The sequence below is a fragment of the Falco naumanni genome, chromosome 12 (genome assembly GCF_017639655.2).
Source record: "Falco naumanni isolate bFalNau1 chromosome 12, bFalNau1.pat, whole genome shotgun sequence".
NCBI lineage: Eukaryota > Metazoa > Chordata > Aves > Falconiformes > Falconidae > Falco > Falco naumanni.
The window spans coordinates 981,987-1,004,469 of record NC_054065.1 but is presented as its reverse complement, the minus strand read 5'-3'; the positions used below and the strand labels follow the sequence as shown (position 1 = coordinate 1,004,469).

Genomic DNA, 22,483 nt, shown 5'->3' with positions numbered 1-22,483 from the left:
CTGTATGAGCAGCACACAGGGCTCATCTGACCTTAACAGTGCAAATCAGTCTCTAGGTGTCATCTATTTAAATATTACTAGGTGCAAGTGCAAACCTGGCCATCCTGTGCCTCCTTGCTGGAAACCAGCAGGCTTCCAAACATCTCTGCCACTTCTTCTGTGAGCTGAACCTGGTGCTTTTTCAAGAACAAGGCATGGCTGCTCAAGCAAGTCCGCAGCACGTCCACATCCCACTGCTGGTCTGGCCTGAGGAACAAACCGAAGCACCGTTAGTGGGACACCCCACGCACACCAGGCTCACACGGGTGCCACGCTACTCATTTATCTGGACAAGCCGATCAACATGCAGTGGGAAAAGCCATCATGCATTGTCCCCCACTTTTTCTTTTAAAAATGTTCAAAGTGGAAAATGTGATAAGTTACTCATGACTTCTGCAAATGTGGGGAGGATGGACAGGGGTGACTGTCATCATGTCTGTCCCCTGGGTACATCCTGAGATGCAGGATCAGGAGACATTAAACCTTTCCTGCATCCCCTTGTCTCAGCCATGGGCAGACCTGGCTTACTCCATTCAGGCGCTTCCCCAGGCTTATCCTTTTTTTTTTTTTTTTTCTCAGAGATCTTTTTATTATTTTTGAGCAAAAGTGCTTTTTCTTTTAACACAGAAAATATAAATACTGCAATCTTGTTCACCAAAGATGTTTGTTTTTCCAGTTGCTCCAATGAAGTTTCACAAGCAGAGGAGCAAATTCCAATTAACTCCACAAGTGTTTGTCCCTAAGAAACCATTCAGGAAATACAACAACATATTAGTGCTCGCAGGCATATCAGCCTCAAAAGGAGAACCAGGTATAGTTAAATAGACCATTCTTCAGCGCTCACAAGTGCCCCGATCCTGCTAACACTTGAGCACTGCTAAGCCTGTAACAGGGAGGAAGGTCTAGACAGAAGCTAAGTAAGAAAGAATGGAAATTGTTTTCATTACTGTATTAGAGACCTAAAAAAAAAATATTTTAAAAAAAATCAATTCTCACTTGTCCTTGTGGCATACGCACAGGAAAGCAAAAAACCATTTTGAATAACTGCGGTTTATTGTTTTTAAAGGCTATATGCATCTTCTGCTTCACAGAAAAATAATTTGCTTCTCAAAATTACATTCCCCATGTTTACGTGCCTGAGACTCATGTTGAAGATCACAGAAATTAGTGGCTAAGAGGTCTCTGAAGTTAATATGTTTTCCTCCCTGCTGGAGCAGCCTGGGGGAGGTGATGCCGTGGACTGGGTGAGACAGGGAGACCTGGCCCGAGTGCTGTCCAGCATTGTAAGATTCACCATCAGTGAATGAAAAGGAAAATTAAATGGATTTGCTTAACGTTCTCATTTCAAGTCACACAGCTGCTGCCAAGATGCGTAAAGATCAGCACTCAGATGTCTTTATTTCCTGGTATGATCGGAGGTCTGGCCTCAGGTCTGCTTTCAGAGAGGCAGAGCAGGCTTGGGGAGGAAAGAAAAGAATGTTAATCACACCCACACACAAGTTTTGTGTCTGCGTACCTGGTTTGCTTTTCATCTACCGCTGCACCTTTAGCATCAAGTGTTTTCTCAGGTAGAAGACATCCATTCAGAGCGCTCTGTAATAAAGCCTGAAGCTGATGAAGGACAACTGCTTCACATGCTTCAAGGTCTTCTTCTTTCAGATTGCCAGCCCGATTACAAAAGCTACAAAATAAAGCAGGTATTACATGCGACGTTTATTTAAAGCCCAGACAGTCAGCATCTGTTGAAGGCAGAATCTGTAACACTTCTCCTGGCTAACGGAATAACTGGTGGGACATCCCAGAGGGACAAACACCTGTGATGCTCTCCGTGAAAGACGCAGAGGATCAGGAGATCCAACCCAGCACTTGAAAAATGCCAGGTTTAATCTCACACCTTTGCTTTTTGACAGGGAGAGGAACTAGCACACATCCACTTGGTGAAACCGCTTCTTGGCCAGGCAGCTCTGGCCATGCTGCCACCAAAGTGGTGATGTTACAGGAACCTGCCTCCAACAGCAGGCTGGAGGGCCAGGTCAGTTACGCAACCCTTCCTCCTAATTCCCTAGAAATCCTCTAACCATCAAGCGCTTACAAGAATCCTAGTTTAGGGAAGCTGACATACAACTTTAAATAAAATTACAAAGCCATTCCCAGTTCTTGTAATTAAGAGCCTGTGCTGCAGAGGGGCAGCAAGGACTCTCTGGCTCTCGTTTTGTTAACACGTGGGTTTTGGTGATTCTCTTTACTCTTTTACCTTGAAGAAGAAATTATTTTTCTGGTTATTGTTGTCTACCTGAATAAATCAGGTAGCAGCACTACTAGCTAAGGGGATGCTCTCATTCTTGGAAATAAGTATTTACTTCACCTAAGGGATCTATGGAGCAAGGCTGCAAGACATGCTACATTTAGGAAAGAGTATTTGTTGGAGTAATTTGCGCATGTGCTTCTATGTGCCCTATTTCAGCTCTCTGATGACATTAAAACGGTGGAAGAGGAGGGAGGCCTCTTAGCAACTAGCAATATTTGTTTGCAGGAGCCCGCTTGCTTTTTGCACCAGCCATTTGTCACCACAAGAGCGAGGACCCTGGCTCAAATCTCAACAGGCTCCTGCAAAGCTGCTCGGTAACATCCTCTCCCTACCGCTCACCCAAATTCAATTAGAAGCATGTAAGCAATCAACAGCAAAACTATTACAAGCAATAGGTTGCATGTATGGCAGCAAGCAGACAAGGATACGGGTGACGGGGTTAAGGCGCCTCCCCGGGTTTTGCCGCTCTATGAGGGCAGCAAAGAGGGGAGGCAGCTTGCAAGGAAATGGCATTAACCTGAGCAGCTCCGCCGTCCCCATCGTCCCCACGTGCTTGCCCTGGTACAGAGCCTGGCGCTGGGGGCTCATCCTCACCACCACATCTTCTATCAACTGCAGCGCACAAGAGAGTCCCGCCAGCATCCTGTGGTGCCTGTGGATGACCGCAAACAGGGCTTGAGGTGACCAGAGTTGTGACAGGTATTTTAAATGCATTGCCTTGCCGTCACACCCGTTGGAAAAACAAACACCCTCATTTTAGCTTTTCAAAGCCAACAACAGCAGAACCCTCCCAGGCGCTTGAGCTCTGTAGGAAGGAAAAGAAATAAAAAAGCACATGAGCAAACAAACTACCCAAGAATCAGCCAGGGCTTGAGATGCTGCATTGAAATTACCCCTGTGCTGGGTAGTTTAATTCCTTCACCTCCACAATCGAAACAAATCTGGTGACCACCTACAGGTATGGGCACATAACTGGGACCTCAGAGGGGGTTTGATGAAGCTGCACCTCTATAATGATGCAAATTAGGACTTAAACATTGAAACAATACAGCAGGCTAATCCTTGAACAGAGGTGTCAGTGGCTATTCAGGTCCAGGCCGGCTGCCTGCTTTGTTGGGGACTTTCCAGGCCAGGTCTCCACCAGCAACGCCCCAGCTGGGCCGGCGCCCGCAGAGCCCCACAGGCAAAATAAAGATTTATTTTTGTTTCTGCAGCATGTAGAAGCCGACATATTTATACAGTTAACCCTGGTTTATGCTCCCTCAAGTGAAAAGCTCTACGCACGAAAGCTTGCGTTGCTTTTGCCATCATGTTAAGCTGTACTAAAAATTGTGTTTTCCATTGGACTGTTGGGCAACAGTGAACAATTAAGTGGGAGCTGCCGTGCATTTAGTTGAGTTTCCTAGACATTTAATAAGCAAAACAATACCAGGGAGATCACATATGCAGTTAAACAGTGCTTTTTCTTTTCCCCTAGTCTTACAAACCCTGTATTTTAGCTGCCAGCTCGTTTCCCATTGTTTTCCTCCCGCTGGGTGGTCCTTCCAGGGTGCCACTCGAGAGGGATACAATAATAAAAAGGGAAGGGGAAGGAAGGGACACCAACATAAAGAAAAACAAAATGTATGACAATCTGCAGCAGGCTACGGATCAGAGGTCAGCAAACAAGAGGTCCTTCTCTTTTACAGGTTGCTTCCTGGAAACAGTCTGATTAAGCTGACAGCTTGAATTATGTGTTACATTTTGTAATGCACAATCCATCTGTGCTAAGTCCTCTTCAATGCAGCTGAAGCAGCACAGGCATAAGCTCTGCCTTTTTCCACCCCTTCAGCGCAGGCCTTAAAATAGTCATCATCTTTTTCTGCACTAATTCTCAGAGACCCTCTCCCCCCACCACCTCCTGCACCCCGGGTTTAAGCCCTTAAAGAAACGGCCGGGTGCTCTAAGGAATGGTAAGAGGATACGGAGCCTTTCACCTCCGGTTCAGCAGCTCAGACCGGCAACAAGCCGCCGAGGACCAGAGCTATCGGATGGCTTCACCTGGCGGGAGGGGGGCTCGGGCACCTTTACGGTGCCGCTCAAACAAGCCAGGCAAGCTCCAGGGATGCAAGACCCGAATGGAAAATACACAGCCCGGGCTCTCATGTGGGTCTGAGCTGGCAGGATGAGTCTGAAAACGCATGTGTACAGCCTCTGATCAACAAGCCCACCCAGCGGCGCTCAGAAACACAGAAGTTATTTGCCAAAAATCGTAATTTTTAATAACTAAGATAGCAAAATTGCAGCACCCTACTGTGGACTGCAGCCAAGGCACAAACCTTACACTAAATAACTTTTCACAGCAACATCACCTTTACTTGGTTAAGAACTCAATGATGTTGTCACGATAACCATTCTTCTAGCTGGAGAAGGCAGTCTGAAACTAGGCTGAACTCACCCAGCAGTAAAACATGACCTGCAAACACTGCGGAGAAAAAAACCCAAAACTTTTTTTTTTAAAAAAAGACAATGGTATCTCTGCAGTAAGGTAGGAAAGGCATTTTCTCCAATATGTAAACTTGTGACTTCCTGACATGCAACAATGATTATGTTTTGCCTCTCAAGTAAGCTGTGGTCTCTGCACACGAGAGTTCAGCTCCATCACTTGTACTCACTTCAAGTCATGTATCAAAAGGGTACAAACAGCCCAAAGACAACAGGTGAGGGAACGGTACTTTGTTTGGATGGCACAGAAGCAACACTGCTGCACTGGGAAAGTCCAAGCTACAGATATTTCAATTTAAGGTGACAAATATGCATAGTTTTGCATAATTTCAGCACATTTATTCAAACAGATTAGGAATTTCATCAGAAAAGCACGCGGACTGAAGGGACATCACAAGACGTACGACACGGCTCATTTTGTTAAACTGTGGCATGATACATTCAGACCAAAAAATGTTGCATTCTCATTGTTTGTATAACTTATATAATTGAAATTCATGTACTAATAACTTGGAAACTTCTCTCCCCCAGATTTTCAGCTCGTGAATTATTTTGCAAGACTTGAGCATGCCTTCTGAATTTCATGTGCATTGGAAAGACAGACTTGGAAGGTCCACCTGGTTTCAAGTGCAACAACAGAAAGGCTGCTTATCCCACCATGAGATCTTTCATGCCTGCCATTTTCAAAATTTTATCCCTGCTTTCATTTTCAGGTAAAACAAATTAAAATTTGTATCTTTCCTGCAGAAACAGCTATCAGTGGCAATCCCACTTCCATGGCCTTAAGAAACAGAGGTATTCGGCTTCGCATTACGTAAGAGGAAACCTCCACGTTCTGGTTTCAGTTGTGCTCTGGAGATAATGCGAGTAGTGAAACCTTTTGTATAATTTAGCTGGGCTTCAAGAGCATCACACAACGTTTTCATCAGTTTGTGAACAGCGAGGCATCACTAGTGTCGACAGGGAGAGAACAGAAGGTTAAATGACTATTGCTCAGCTATGACTTCTCTAGCAAAGGCAGGCACTCTATGCAACTTCCCTACAAAGTGTTATGATTAACAGGTGTTATACAAAAGAAAAACTGGGTAAAAGCTATTTAGATGTAAATTAGATGATGTTTCCCTAGCAAGTAACAGTCTGATGCAAATGTGAAATGATAAAGTTACAGAAGTGTATATTGATGGCCACTGGTTTCTGCTCAACTGTCATCTATTAAAACACAAACTAATATTGAAATCAGTAGCAAAGACAACATGACCATGAATGCAGGAAGAATAGATGAGTTAAGCAGATTAAAAAGCTGCAAACAATCAAAAAGAAAAAAAAAACCAAAACAAACCAGAAAAAGAGGAGTACTCATTCTCCAGGGGTAAAAACACCAGTTTCTTTTGTACGTGGTTGCTCCCCAACACCCCAACGCACAGCTACCACCTAACCACCCTGTATCTAGTGTCTAGTTAACTGCTCCAGCTAGGAGCATTTTGCATGGAAGTAGTACTCACACCAGGTAGGGAAACCCAAGGGGAGCAGAACCTCTGGAATACAGCATGTGCCTGCAGAAAAGGCTTTCCTCAATATTTCTGTTGTGACTGGGGGCAGGAAAATGCTGGTGAGGAAGGAGAAGGGTGTTGAGGATACAGAGGAGAAGGAAAGAGAAGCATGCTGCTAAGGCAGAGCAGGCAGGAGAAAGGCAGCAGCTGTAGGTCACAAAATTGTGGGGTCAAGCAGTGGTAGGATGGCCGGAGTGAAGGGGGACGTGGACACGAAGCACTGCAGAGCAACCCGGCAGCACATGGACTTTCAAAAGAACTAGGAGACAGGAGATAAAAGTGGGAGGGATGCTGTCGCTGCAACATGGCACAAGGCGAGGACAGGAAGGGCTAATGGTGGTCGGCATGGGGCTGTTCGAACACAGCAAGGGGGCAAAGCCAGCCCTCCCATGCAACCTGGGCAAACGCCATGGGCCATCTCAGAGCGGGTATTACCCTGCCAGGATGGGGATGTACTTCCCTGTCTTACAAGGGCCTTAAAAATCCAGCTACGATTGATATTACAGCCCTCTGGTATTGCAGCTGTTGGCAGTAAAGCCCCACCACTTTCACTCAGTAGCAGAGGACAAGCTGTGCACCTGTGTCGCACTTTCCTCAGCTTTTCTTTCTCTCGTTCTCTCACTGCTACTTCCAAACAAAATGTTCAAGATATTCAAACAACTGGAAATTTTAATCCACAGAAAGTATGCTGTTTAGTAAATTGTATTATTATAAACTTGTTGAAATAAGATTTGTGTACATTTAAAGAACTTCTGTTGCATTTTAACAACAAACATACTTAACTTGTCCAAGTCTGACCTGAACAAGTTACCTGAAGCCCTCAACCACCAGCGCAGAGGCAGCAAGATAATAAACAAATAGGTAAGAAGTCTTTCCCCCTGTACATGAGCTTTAGCTCCGCACATCAGCGAAGCTGCAAAAATAGCCTCCAGAGCACACACTAACGAGTGAGTATCGGCAAAGACAAAATATATAAGGACATACCCATCTGGTCCTGAGCTGACCGAGGGTTCCTCGTGCGCCACGGCAGGGTTTGGTGGTTGCAGTGGGGAGCCCTCCACAGTGTGGGCATCCCTGCTCCGCTCCCAGCCGGTCACCAACGGGGCTGTTCCATGCAGCATGCCAGGAGTGCTCGGCACCACCTCCTCAGCGCTCCTGGGGACCGGGAGCTCGCTGCTGCTCTCCCAGCTTGCTTCCTTACAAGTCCACCAGTTACTCAGGCATGGCTTTGGTTCTGTAATAACAACAGCGACAACAATATTCCTAAAACATTAGCAGAACCAAGGAGTACATCGTAGCATAGGGAATTAAACGAAGATTACCTATGCCATTTGCGCACCTCCCATTTAACACAGAGCATCCCCCTGCTCTCCCTTCACTTGGGGTTTCCCTGCCCGGCGTGTCCTTCCGCACCGCTCTCGCAAGGGGGAGTCCGGGGAGGCTCCAGCCTCCACGCTCACGCCTTTGGGTTCGCAGCTCTGCCTGAGTGGGAAACAAAGCTGGCACTCCTCGCTCCTCAAAAACCACCCCCGGCGTGAAGGCCAGCTGCTTCACTAAAACCTCTCTGAAGGAATGGTGAAACGGGAAAGCTGGAAAAAGCTTTTCTTAGGGGGAAAAAGGTGCAGCTAAAGAGGCTACTATCGTACACATTTTTCTACACCTTGCAGAAGAAAAACATGCCTGGAGGCTTTTAAACTCTACATGTTAATTGCCTTCTCTAAAAGGTACCGGGGCTGAATCACGCTTCTAAGATGACAGATACACTCCACCTATCTTTTTACGGCATGCCAAAAGTTAATGGACCAGGTAGGGCTGTAACAAAATAGTATTGCTACGGAAATTCCCAGTTTTCCATAAAATTCACCACGGGTTTAAATTAACCAGCATTCACACACCTGCTAACACTACAGCACCCAGCATTTCTGCCCGTCTTGGTCATGGAGTTTCACTGGAACTAAATCACTTAGGGTTTATGCCAAACAGTAGCTGCTGCCAGGATGGGCTCTCTTGGCCTTGTTCCAAATTTGTGAAGCAAGTATGTGCAACAGAAACCTCACACCTGCTGGGAAACAAGGATAGAGAGGAACTGAGGGTTTTTTCCACTTTGGGGCTGGAGTGACAAAAGGGCCATTTTCTTGCTTTGGTAACGTGGTGGCAACAGGGTTTATTCTGTTCTAAATTTTGTGCTGCCACTGCCTAGCTCAACACACAGCTGCGAAGCTCTGCACCAAGCTGGCAGCAGAGCCCAGCGCGTGCTTGCCCCTGGTATCTTCATCAACTCCCATCATTTGCAGCATGGAAAGTCAAGCTTAGGAGAGCTGGAACAAGCCAGTCCCCTCCACGCATTCAAACCTGGACCACATTAGCCTGTTCACTTCATAACATGCATTTGGCAGCGGAGAGACATAAGAAGCCCCCCAGGCAGTCCAAGGCGATTACTGTGCCATTTGACAAAAACCTCATTTTGATTTTGAACCCAACTGTACAGTTTCTCTGAAGGCAGAGATACTGCATTCCAGTCATTAAATGGGTATTTCCTTCCCAGACACGATGCTGGCCACCTCGGCCTTCCCCGCAGGGAGGAACCAGCGCTCTGCAGAGCCCAGGGCTAACGTAAGCCCGGCTGGACTGGTCTCCTTCCAGCACCAACAAGGACAGGCTTTCATTAAAATGGAGAAGTGGCAAATGCATCACATGAAAGAAAATGAGAGGCAAATAAATTCCTTAGAGAAATAAGAAGGAATGGAAAAAAAACCTTGAGAAAGAGGATGCCAGAAAAACCCTGAGGACAGAAGAGCATCTGATGGGGATGCCAGTTTTCCTCTATAAAGAAACCCAAAATCATTACAGGAGAGAAGTCCCCGCATCATTAGGGTTGCCACCAGTTTCCATTATAAATAGCTCAATTTTAGCAATTGTTATGGGGCTTGGGAAAAACTAGTTTAAGTTGAAAACTGCTATGTTAACTGGGAAGGCAGGGGAGAGTATTTCTGCAAGGTCTCAAAAAAAGGAATAAACTTTTACTTAGCGACAAATCTTTGTCACTGTGACTTCAAAACGAAGACCATTTGCTTACTCCAAAGTAACCAACCAAGCCAGTAAAATGGGAGAGAACACATGTTGCCAAGATGGGGGTGGAAGGGAAAAAAAAAAAAGAAAGGAATGACAAGTTGGAACACAGCTGTCACAAGCAGCACATCTCACCCCAGAGCATGAGTATCTTGGCTGGGAGGGTCTGCATCACCCTTCTCGGAGCAGCCCAGAACACAGCAGACCACCAAGGAGGAGTTAATCCAGCCACATCTGGGGACATACCGATCCTCACTCTACATTGCCAAATCCCGCTTTTGGAAAAGGTTGAACTATTGTGCAGAAGTGTCTGAGGGTGAAGGAAATCAACCTGAAACAGAACTGACATACTCTTCAAGTAAAGTAGGTTCACATTAAGCCTCAGTTTAAGAAGTTCAGACTACTTTAGCACAACCATGGGCACAGCAGTGAAGAAATCTTCACCTTCTAACAGTGAACCTGAACAGGTTATCAGCCCCTAGCAAGCCCTTGCCTGCCCAGATGAGCAGCCTGGGAGGAAGCAGAGTTAAAAGGAAAAAAAGAAAAAGAAAAAAAATTTAGAGTGCCACCATGCTTCAACCATAGTGCAACAGGTATAGGAGAAAGCAGCAGCCATGGGCATCGCTCTGGTTGGGATGAGCGTGTCCCAGTGCCGGGCAGAGGCAGACAGGCACACATCCTGCCGTACCTGGGATGCTTCCCTGTGGCTCTTCCTCCTTGGGGGTAGCTGGTTTAAGATCAGAAGCTGAGGAGATTAGCTGCTCAGAGCCTTCCTCACTGGCAGCCAGGTCCCTGTGTCTTGCTACTCCCTCCACTGATGCATCACTCTCTAAATCAGCATTTCTTCTCTCTGGACCAGGTTCTTCAACTGACAGAGAGCATGACGGTGAGTCGAGTGTCAAGCAGCTCTCTGTGGGCTGGGGGTGGTTCTGCTGTGCGCCCAAACTTCCAGCGGCAGAGACAGCTGAGGTATGGCAGCCCATAAAGACTGTTGCTGGATGATACAGTCCTGTTAGTACGCCTGTCTTGGTGCTGATTTCTGCCTGTCTTCCAACCTGCGGCATCTGAAGAACACATGTGGGAGATGGTTTAAGGAAACACACAGGCAGCACATTGCAAATGGAGCTTCTAGAGGCTGGCATGTTAGTTTCTGGAGAGAAAAGTATCACAGAATTCAAGTATTTTCTACAGTATTATTATTATTAGATAAACACTTGGCACGCATTTCTGGCATCCTAGCATGAAAACAAGGGCCTGGACCTCAACTGATGTTCTTGTGAGCCAAAACAACCAGTGGCAAAAGTGCACTGCACACCCAACCAAGCTAAAAGAGTCTGAAATATATGAAGGACTTCAGTCAAAACAGTTACTGGTGGTTTTTTTTTTTTCAAATGGGCAAATCTTTAAGATTAGATTCCTGCAAAGGCTTTTAAGGCCCTGGACCAAAGCATGACCTTTTAAGTCACCATCCCTGGAGGTATTTACAAGATGTGTAGATGTGGGACATGGGTTAGTGGTGGACTTGGCAGTGCCAGGTTAACAGTTGAACTCGATCTTACAGGTCTTTTCCAATAATGATTCTATAATTCTATTCAGAGCCATCCACAAAGTCACTGAAAATGCCTTGAAGGTCCTGACTGTAGAGGAACCATTGTGCTCTACTTGTATGCGAGACGGTACAGCTGCCGGTAGCCTGTGGTTTAGGCACCGCAGCATCCCCAAGCCAGGAGAGGATCATTAGGACACCACTGCAGTGTCCATGGCACAGTTGGCCTTTCTGGAGCCACCCACAGCAGCACCTCTGAGCAGTGTCCTCCTGCTGCTCTTCTCATGGTCTTCTCCAGAAGGCAACAGGATGGGAAACAGTCCCCAGAGAGCTTGAACCGTACATCTGCCGTCACTCACTTGTCTATATTTCCAGCTTTGCTCACAGCACATCAACAAAGCAAGTAAGAACGAGGCAAAAATCACTGCATTCATTGTCTTCCTTCTGCTCTTTCCTGTCTGTCAAATCACAATGATGAGGAAGGACTACTCAGCTAACCCCACGTAGATGAAATTGCATTTTCCACAAGGCAACTTGGGGCACCAAGTAGAAACATTTTAAATGGCACTTTCCTCCAAGGACTGTTGAACTTGCATGAAAATAGTTCCAACAGCATAACCACTCTGCTTCTAAATCCCAGTATTTTAATACTTGCCTCTTTTTCTTTGTAAAGCTACTCAATCAGAACAATTTAGGAGGAGTGGCTGCTGCCACCACTACTACTAAAAGGTCACCGCCAGTTTATGCAAAGCCAAAATTAGCTATCGTAATACCATTGTTCATACTAAGCAGGGCTTACTTTTCAGCCCTGAATCACAGCAGGACAATTTACAGTCACCTCCACACCTCTCTCCTCTTTCATTGCCTGACCTCTTCCTACCACACAAACTCAGCTGCCAAGCCCAGCTTAAAGGAAACAAAGGCATCTTGTCTAGTTTGTGACCAAGTTTCATTAAAAAAGCTCAAATTCCACGTAACAAGAAGCAGAACAAAAAGCCATGAAGTTATTTTAAGGAGGAGTAAAGGTTTGCTACTCAGATTAAGTTCACAGCTTATTCCATCACCACTGCTCGCGGGTTCCTCCTAATTACTTTTTGGGTGTTGGATTTGCTGCTTTAAAATGCATCTAGCAAGTACTTTATGGATTTAGCAGCTCCTGGATGTGGTGTTCCAAAACAAATGCAGTTCGAACAGGTACCAGCGCTTGGCAGAGTCGCACCTCTAACAAGCTCCTCTGATTGCTGAAAAAAATTATCTCTTCACTGCCTTTGGATTCTCAAAACAAAAGTATGGCACATAACACTGATCTAGGCACTGTTTTTACCACCAACAAACAAGACGGTAAAAACATGTAGACAGCTTACCTAAAACAGTCAACAAAATTACTGAACTTCACATCACTCCAGCTGGGGGTTAAATGAAGTCTCCGCACAAAGCACACTTAGAATCCTTTTTTTGGCTGTGGAGAGCAGGCTCCCCACTTCTTCCTCCAGTAACAAATACAATCTTTTTTACGATCATTAAAGTGTTTTGAAGACAACAAAGGTAAGAAAAAAAATGCCTTCCAACAGGACTTACACAAGGGCCCAGTCTCCCATGGCAGTGGCTGAGCACGTGAAAGCTAGGGAGGTGAGTGAAGTCCAGCCAGAGGCTTGTCTCTTCCAGGTGCCAGGTGTTACGCTCACCTGGTGACTCCTCCTTTCTCAGGCAAGGATGCTCTGCCACCCACGGGTGTTCCTGGGAGGTGCCCTATGCCCCACATCCAACAGGCATGGCAGCGCCAAGATGCACAAATCCAAAAACTTCAAGAAAGTGTTTTGAAGTTGAACAACAGACCTCGCTGCACAAAGGCCTCAGAGGCCCAGGTTATACGGCTCTGCCGGCTGAGAAGGACCTCTTCTCCTCCAGCTTCCAGCACCAGACTGCCAATACACTGGGCTTAAAGACTGGTGCTCAAGTCCTTTCCATGGAGAATCATGGTTTCTAGACAAATTGTGTTTGTGTATATGATTTCTGAGTTTGAAGACTCCCATAAAAATTGAGAGTCCTGAAGGGGACTTATCCCACGGCTCAGCGAAGCACCAGATTTGCACACTGGCGTTTTAGGGGCACTGTGATACTGACCATCTCTAGAAGATTGGTTCTGCGACTGCCCTTCTTGGTCTCCAAGACGCATCAGTGACAAGGTTATCACGTGATCACTGGCATCCTGACTAGCCTGAAGGAATATCCTGGATATACCACCTGTTAACCACACACGCTCACTATGACTGACTCGGTGCCACATCACCCAGAACAAACTCTTGTATTTTGGACATAATAAGAAGCAGATTTTAAGCGAAGTGAAGGTGGTGGGAAACGGACACCGTCAGCCTAAAAAAACCCCACAAACCCACAGAGCTACAAAGTAAGATCTGAGACACAGCACACAGACAAGGCAAAAGGATGCACAATTTAACTGAAGTTGCCTTTGTATTTAAGGAGGGAGAATGAGGAGAAAAAAAGAGAACGGGATCAAAGAGTCCACAATCAAGCTATTAACCGTAATTCAACATGAAGTGACATATTTGGGTATGCACCAAGTTCTTGTACTGTCCAAAACCTGCTAACAGTTTTTAAAAATCTAACTCGCATCTTGAGCCTTTGAAGTTCTAGTATTTATGTAAACTCTTCCATAGGTTAGAAATCACGTCTCCTACACTGACTGCTTTTCATTGAAGGTTCAAAATTAGCATTCAAAAATAAACTCACCTTTTCACATACAGCTGAATTAAAAATGTAATTCACAAACTGCTGGAGGTCTGCTTATATAGGTCAAGGTTGCTCGGGTTCATTGCTTTGTATATTACAGTTTAAAGAATGCTCTAAATTCAAGGTTTTTAACTTTTTAATCTATGGGGAAAACTTCCCATAAACTCAGATTAACAACTGCTAATGCACTGAAGAAAGAAAACTGAAAACCTTCCTCCTACTATAAAAACAAAACAGTGTGGCCTCTGTTTCTTTTCTGATAAGAGTCTTAAATACCAAACATTTAACTGCATAATAACATTTACTGGCAGCCAGGCTGCCTGCTTAGCAGATATATAAAGCAGGTAAAAGGAGGAAAAGTTAATTTCTTGGCTGAATGATTCCATCGGTAGCTATAGGGCAAACTAGAAAGTCTTTTAGTAAAGTAGCAGTTGATTCTTCTATCAATCTGCAGCACACATACTCTTCCAAGGAATGCATTAAATATGAAAATCATATCCCGTTATCATCTGTTTCCAGCTTTCAGCCCAGTAAGCTTTTCTTAATGAATGCTGTAGCCTAAGGGACAAGCATGCTGTTGGCTTTTCTGAATAATGGAGTGATGCTACCATTTTTGCTTATTACAATATCGACTAGCTGAGGGGGTTTCACACATAGTCACAAGTGACTACTCTTGCCAGCATGCTCCAAGTTATTACAAGATGTTTTTAGACATTTCATCTAAAAGAGCTTTACTGCTTTTAGTGAAGAAAACAGCTATGGTCTTGAACTGTATCATTTATATGGAGATAGGAGGAGGGATTAGAAGCCTGCATTACTGCAGATATATAGCAGAATATATTTAAGTATTCCTTGTCAGTCTTTTTGTCTGTTACTTAGATACGCAATCTCTTTTTGCTTCTTCTGAGAAAAGGTCAAAATGCACAAAATTATAAATACACCGTATGAATCGACTGCTGCATTTTTAAAAATACCATTCATTAAGAATATTTCCTCCTCGGTCAAGGCCATTTTCACACTATTCGGCACAGGAATTACAAAAACCAACACAAAAATGAATATAAAGAGTTAGTGCTCTCCTTCCTTTCTGATTCTAGATCTTTGGTTAAAATAATTGCACTTTTTACCCGGGTTATTCTACTTCACTCAGTCACTAAACAGTATTTCACACTACAAATGCCACAACAAAAATCCCCACGCAAAGACTGCTTAGCAATGCCTGCCTCTTCATGCAGCAGCTCAGAGGAAAGCACATCAGTGTAATAAACACGTTTCCCCACACACACTTCTTTCGCATTACCTGCTTGTTGTATTCTGCTTCCCTGTCACCTTCCGCTGACAAGTTACCCTCTTGAAGTGGTAACATACTTCTAATTTCTCTTCCGTACCATGCCTAAAAGTGAACAAATCTATTACATAAAATTGAAAGCCAAAAAAACTCCACCACAAATCAACAAATATTACTTTGCAAATTGTGTGCTTTTAAATGTAATGTCCTAGCAGCACTTTTTACTTGGACTATATTTAAACAGCCAGAGATCCCATTTTCTCCTAATTTTTCTGCTCCCCTGAACAAATTACATGGCCCGTACACAGCATTCTACAGGTTTTTAATACACATGTACTCGTTCATGTAATTTAGAATCCTACAAAACAGTAATAACTTGCTGACTGAAATTTATTTCATTCCAACTGGTATTTGTTACGCCAAATTATTTCTGCTCTATCCAGACAACAAATCTGCTGCTTTGGGATGAAATGAGCTTTAGGATTTCTTTTTGTTTTACATACATCATCTTACAATTCACTGAGCTATTATAAGGAAAAATATATGGCAGATGTTATAAAGAGCAACCCAGCATGAAAGGCAACTTGCTGTAGTGTTACTAACAAACAACTGCACACACCGTCTTCACCTCCACTACATTGTTTAATTGACCAAATGTAATGTGTTCGTAGTAGGACTACTGCATAAAAGCCAAGCACATGCAGCACCTATAATTAATCCTGTTTGTTAGTAATTGTAAACCCCAATAACAAGTTACATCGGCCCTGAATGAAAGCACTTCAATACCTATTCTGCATCAGGTAATATGCATGAAAATAAATCTTTAAAACAATTAACCAGCTCTGCACTGCACTCCAATGGTGCATTCAGCAAGCCTGCTATTTCCCAGGTAACAGAAGCTGCTCATAAAATTGTAAACATGAAATTTCAAGAAACAAAAACTAACCACATGAAAATTAAAGATGCTTAAAATAAACTCAAATGTAACTATTAGATTTTCTTGAAAGCTTAAGCATATTTACTTATACTCCCAAAAATTACCGAACAAATTGCAGACATGCAAACAGAGGGGAAAAAAGTGAATTTTTCAGAAACAAAACAAGTTTGGTCAGCTACAGCTTCATAATAAAATGTGCACATAGTTTTAATAAAGCACTCCTAAAAGGCACTCCCCCTTCCTGGGGAAAAAGAAAGAAGAGAGAAAATAGTAATGATTTCTTTCTGTGTACTTCCATGATAGATTAAACAATTCGTAATTCTTATGCAATCCACAACAAGGGGGCTCTTCATAACCGTAACACAGAGGATATGTAATCTGTGCTTTGTTCAACAGCTCAGAAAAATAAGTAAGTGTAACCTGGCAAAAAATAAAATGGATGGCACACAAACATCAAAATGGAAGCAATGAATGAAAACCCTGCATGCAGACCCACTCATGGCACAACTGTGACTCACACCAGTACGTTGTAACAACCCACCCTAGTGAAACTGGCGTGCATTAGAGTTACTCAGGGAAAAAAAAAATAATCCTTAAAAACAACAGGGGAAACCTAGCATCACAATGCATACCCTGTCCTGCCCCGCTTTAAATAAAAATTTAAAATGAAAGAAAAGGGGCGGGCTGGGGGTTGCAGAAACTGAAGCGAGCAAAATATACTCTGTGAACGTCACCAGATCCAACATGCTTAAGAGTTACCAGGCACTAGGTAGCCTACAGTTGGAATTTATTAATGTGGGTATGAACCACGGCATGTTAGCCAGCCCACTGGTTTAGTGGAGTGGAAATAATCCGCCACCACAAGAGATGGCTATGTCTTTTCCAGAGAGCTTCCTTACTTCCAAAGACAGGGAGACCAGCTAACGACACCCCCGACCACCAGCTCCGCACACAGAAGTCAAGGACAGCAACCCCCAGATAGGAAGGGCAGATGCAAACCTACAGCGTTTCAGAGTGCACAATAACCAACACGCATGGGTCCCACTGCCCCATCTCAAATGCCATACGTAAAAATCTTCCCCGTGAGCACAGAAAAAGGGAGAGCAGGGCTATTTACTTTAATGGGAACAACGGAAGGCAGGGTTAACACATTGCAAGTTATAGCTAACATGGGGAGAGTTGTCTGGGGCCAGCTAGTTGCTGTTCTTAATAAAAAAAGCAAGGAGGCTTTCAATGAAATCAAAGACAACTAATTTTAAAACAATAAAGTTGGGGGGGAGGGGGGCACGGGTTTGTTTTTTTCTAGCCACAGTGCAAAATTACTGGATTGGGCTTGTCACGTTACACTGCATTTGAAGCCTTATGAGGATTCAAAAAAGGACTAGAAAATGCATTAACATCCACAGTTAAAAGGACCAAAGATTTTTAGAAAGGACAAAGGCTCACAATTCGGTTCATACATTTATCTACTGAAAGAAAGGAACTTTTCTAATGCAAGAACTGCATACAAAGGGTTTCTTGCCCTTTACTGTGACGGAGCTAGTGAAAGGCAAACCAGACAGCAGGAAAGAAAAAAGGTAATAAAACACATTGCTGCTTCTACATCCCTAGGTCAGGCTAAACCGTAGTAACGCTTCATAGTGTGGTGCTTCCAGAGCATACAGAGAGAAAAGTTTCAAAAACACTTCAAAGTAAGGTTTCCTCATTTGTTTTCTAAGTTTTACACTTTCCCCCCCTTCTGCTCCCCCTTGTTTTTATGTTGCAGTTGGATTCTTTCCTCCTCTTAGCTTCTTTCAGAAGTGCTTATGTATTTCTTTTCACATACTTGCTGCATTTAGCCTCTCAGCCACCCCACACTTTTCAGTCCTGTACCACTGTCATCCAAGGGTGCTGCTGCATGTTTACATTTTCGGGAACCTGGACCCAGGCTTTTTAGACACATCCTTTCAAGAGGATCACAGTCTAAGTTTTACTGTCTCAGATCAAGCTCTGTGTGCTCCTGAACAGCAGAAAGAGGGAGGAAAGGAGTACACTCCTTGAACAGTGTTCCTGTCTTAATTCAAACTGCATTTTGGAGAAATGAAACACAATCACAACTGAGTTCTAGAGAGCCACACAAAAGTGTTGTGTCAGTACCCCATCACAGGGGCTTAAAATGCCTCAACTGATTTGTTTTCTTTCCTACTTTCTTCCAGCAAGTTAAAAAAGGGGTGCGGCAGAGGGACCGAAATAGCCCCTGCCAAATTCTTCTGAAGAAGTGCTACTGCTGAACTCATTTCCCTCCCAGATTTTCCCTCTCCAAAAATCTGACTCCATATATTAGTGGCATGAGCATGTTACTTTTTTTTCTTTTTTAATCTGAGATCATCGCCAAACTATATCACTTCACAAAATCCTGATTTGTTCTTCAGTGAATAGCAAGACAACATATTAATAATGACTCAAAAATCCTCACAGCTCGGCTTTTTCTTAGAGTAGCCTATTCAAAGTACTTCAGTCATGAGTTATGACAAAAAAAAAATCCTGTTTCAAATTGTTTCAAACATCAAGGTAAGTAGCAGAACTAAGTGTGGCCTTGTTTGAGCTCAGCTTTATTCCAGATAGTTCAAACACAGTACTTTGTTATAACCCAAGTTATTTTCTCTGACACTTCCTCTGCTGATGAAGACAGAGCAATAAGCAACAGCAAGACTAACTACAGCTATTTAGGGTGTTCACACCAGCAAAATTATTAAATATGTCCTGAAAAACTTCCATGAAATATATTTGGGTATTTTTAAGTAATAAAAGCCTTACTAAAATATGGTTTTATAACAAAGTTTTTTGTGAAACTATTATAACTAGTCTTTTTGTCCTAACCTAGATAACACTGGTTTATTATCGTATCACTGAAACTCCAAACACATGAACTATCTCCACTTTTTTAATCTTAGTTCTTCCTCTCTTCCAAGACACTCAGAAGACTGTAGAGCAGATGTAGAGTTCCGCGAAGTATTGCTGACTACATCTGCAGCTACAAGTAGGGTCCATTACATCATATATTAGCAGAGTTTGGGTTAGTTTCAAATCCCCAAACACCACCATTTTAAGCACTCCAAAACATCTAATGAGGTTTCACTAGCATCTGAAGTCTTGATGTGCATAATACTCAGACAAAACCAATTTAGCAACCCTGTACTAACAGTAAACACTAATGTATTAAGGCTTATAGAAAGTTACTTCCATCTTCTGAATCATCTCTGAACTTGAAGCTTTCATATGAGCTTCAAATTGGTCAAATTCCTTTAAAAAGGTCTGGTTTCGCAGAAGAGCTCCTTTTTGTCGTTCTTCTATTTCTTTCAAGCATCTTTTCAGCTTCACGTATTTTGATTTCATTCTACGGGGGAAAAAGAAACCCTTTTATTTTCATATTATTTAAGTATAAACACATCTTTTACAACCACCCTTCTTCAGACACATGCATACTAATGCTTACGTAGGAGCTGCCCCCTCAGCCCTTGCAAAAGAAGTAGGCATGTCCTTCTGCACAGCTGTCCAAAGCTTCATAACACAACTGACAGGACGTCTGCTACGTAACTTCAGACTGAAACAGGGGGGTTTAGTGTTCAGAAGGGCACGTATATTAAAAAACTCTTGTAAATCTGTTTTAAATGGATTATGTTTTAGTCACATCACATTAAAACAAAATGAAAATTGTATTTAGAAGAATGTGCTCCCCAAGTCATACAAATTGTAACATGAAGGCTGCAGTTTCACAACTGCTTTAAACCAACCTAAATCCATGCTGTCACCAAAAGTGGCATCTCACTCCATGCCTTTCTTTTTTGTGCCAATACTATCCCCTGTGTGGCCAAGTGACAATTTAGGCCAAGAGTAATCCAGCTGAAAACACCATCTACACCAGTTCTCACCCATCCAAAAAGCAGATTCACTTTGAGCCAGACTTATTTTCTTATGAAGGGCAGCCACACAAGCCTTCAGTGCCAACAATGGGAAAATGTGAACCAGGTGCAGTCAGGAGCACTTCTTGGTCTCGATGTGCCTACAGGTCTGCTTAAATCAGGAGTGAAAAAAACCTATATCCCCCAAACTACCAATATTTTCGGAGAAACTTCAGTTCAAAACTTGTTAGATTCAAATAAATCAAATAAAAACAGAAAACAAAGTACATGTGATGTTCCCCAAACTGTTTAGGCACTTTTTTTCTGTAATTTACACCTTCGCTTTCTAATCTAAAGGTCCTCTTTCAGAAGAGGAGTTCCTGAGGAACTGGTCATTATTGCACCTAGCTCTTGGTCCCTTGAGCCAAGACAGAAAAGTCACCTCTGAGCTTTACAAAACACATTTGAGGAAAGGAACAGAACAATGGATGAGACACTTTTAATTCCTCTTTTGTTGTTCTAAGTTTGTTGATTCGGGTTTCAGGAGGTTTTTTTCTCTTTTGTTTGTTTGGGTTACATTGCACTTTGGTTTGTTGTTTAGGGTTTGGGTTGTTTTTTTGTACCACCTGTATATGCAATTTACATTAAATAGATAATGCAGAAACAATCCAAGCATCAGGACCAGAACCTAGAATATCCTCCAGGACTTGCCAAGACTTTCAGACTTTAAAGACCCTAGGACTTTCTTGCATGAACTATGCTACAGTGATTTTGTAAAAGTTGCATAAAACCAATTTGCATGTTAGTTATTACGAAGATAATAACATATACAGTATTAATAGAATAAGGCAGTTGCGTTATTGCTGAAGTTATTTCACCAATAACTCAAGAGACATTAATCTTATATTCATATGTTAAGTATAATGTAAATTTATTATAAAAAAACCTTCAAGGTCACATTCCAAAAGCATTCCACGATACCCAACTCTTTGCAACCAAAATAAAATAACCTATAAGAAGCTTTTCAATGGGCTTACAGGTATGCATCAGATTTTCGGTATTCCATCAGTTTTCTTTCTAATTCTAGCCTTTTGGCTTCACTGGAAGAAAACAAACAAGACAGTAAGATAAAACTATTTCACAATTCAAACTCTCCAAATGCAAGAAATAAAGCATTTTTTAACAGAGCATAACCTTTTCATAGCAGAAAGCACATTTTTGCTAGATTAGCAGTCTTACAGGTTGATATGCCAGCCAAGCTTATCACTAACACACACACCCCCACACCGCCAAACAAAAAAAACCCTAAACCTCAAAGCTTTTACTTTTCTCTTTGTCCCTCGCTGGAACAAGAGCTATGTTGTTTGAAAGGGAAAAGATGCCTGAACATGTACGTATCCACACAAGACCCACCAAAAAGCCAGAGACTTTTGCCCAGCTTAAGCTGCTATTCCAAGTCCCTTCTCCAGCAGCCCCAAGAAGGGCTCTGAACCCTGAGACTCATCACGGGCTCATGCCTCCCTTTCTTCCCCACTCCGAGTCCCAGAGCAGATCACTTCCAGTGCAGGAAATACTCAGCTGAACTTGTTCAAATGGACAGCTCCCCAGAACTTCTCACAGGAATGAATCAATGCATTAAAATGGAAAAAAAAACAAAACCAATCCCAACTGTTTTACAGACCCAACGTCCTATCCAAGAATTTTATTTAACGATTTGAACTGAAAATCAAGTACATATTTCACACTTACACATTAAAGCCAAGTACATCTAGAGATGTGCTAGCACCACCTGCCAGTACTTAATACAGGATAACAGATAAAAGTAACCATCAAAAATATTTACAGTTGTGAAAATGCTATGGGGCCATTTGTATCCGCCAAAAGCAACGCAAGGTTATAGGCCCATGGGGATGATCAATGTGCTTAAGAACAAACTCCATATCTTATCTACAATCTATTTCAAAGTAAATCTACTTTAGGGAGGAGAAAAGAGCAAAGCTGATACTATTTCATAATTACAAACTGCATCTGAAAATGAGCAGCCATCCCACGAGCAAAAAAAAAAAAAATAAATTAAATTGATAAGACAGGGGCTTCTAGTAAATTCACATTACAAACCCTGCAACAATCAAAGTGTCTCGAGTTGCTTATTAAAAAGTAGCATCAAATTCTTAGTAGTGAGGAAGGCTGTACACATGCAAGTGATGTGGGCATATACATGAGATTGCATACACCTGTATGGCTAGGTATGCTTATCTGTGGATTTGTGCACTCCCCCACAGCCACACACATCTGCCTCCTCCCAGTTGCCCTGCAAAGGAAAGCAAGGGGGAAAAAACCCTTTCTGCTTCTTAGTCTGTGAGATCAAGGCATCCATTTTACCCATCTGATCCTGCCACTGTCTGAAATAAGATTAGGTTTTCATGTCATGTATGCAATTTAAAAGCCACGCTTCATCTGGGATCTCATCCTTTCAATTTCCTTTAACATGATGGACAGCTAAGCAAAAGCAGATTTCAAGATCTTGTTTTTACACTTCTAGAAGTAATTTTCATGACTCAGTGAAGATCACCGATATCCTGATGGATGTAAAAGCCAATGGATGCAAACAGCCATTGGCTCCAATCCTA

The 22,483-nt window shown here is 43.0% G+C and overlaps 1 protein-coding gene across 8 annotated transcripts in view; it reads right to left on the bottom strand.

Annotated features, from left to right (window-relative positions):
* KIZ (kizuna centrosomal protein) overlaps window positions 1-22,483 on the bottom strand; it is a 51,144-nt gene that overhangs the window by 24,456 nt on the left and 4,205 nt on the right. For 4 of the 8 annotated variants that reach the window (XR_005830332.1, XM_040611561.1, XM_040611562.1 and 1 more), the window contains exons 2-9: window positions 20,891-20,953; window positions 19,192-19,348; window positions 15,048-15,140; window positions 10,139-10,514; window positions 7,366-7,615; window positions 2,865-2,999; window positions 1,556-1,720; window positions 96-246 (exon numbers count right to left, since the gene is read on the bottom strand). Coding sequence is in view for 7 of the 8 variants with exons in the window: in XM_040611561.1 (XP_040467495.1) it covers window positions 96-246; window positions 1,556-1,720; window positions 2,865-2,999; window positions 7,366-7,615; window positions 10,139-10,514; window positions 15,048-15,140; window positions 19,192-19,348; window positions 20,891-20,919 (1,356 nt within the window). In the remaining variant the exon portion in view is untranslated. Of the gene's footprint in view, window positions 1-95; window positions 247-1,555; window positions 1,721-2,864; window positions 3,000-7,365; window positions 7,616-10,138; window positions 10,515-15,047; window positions 15,141-19,191; window positions 19,349-20,890; window positions 20,954-22,483 lie in introns of those variants that run through there. The other 4 variants (XM_040611559.1, XM_040611566.1, XM_040611564.1 and 1 more) reach the window with 4 other exon arrangements.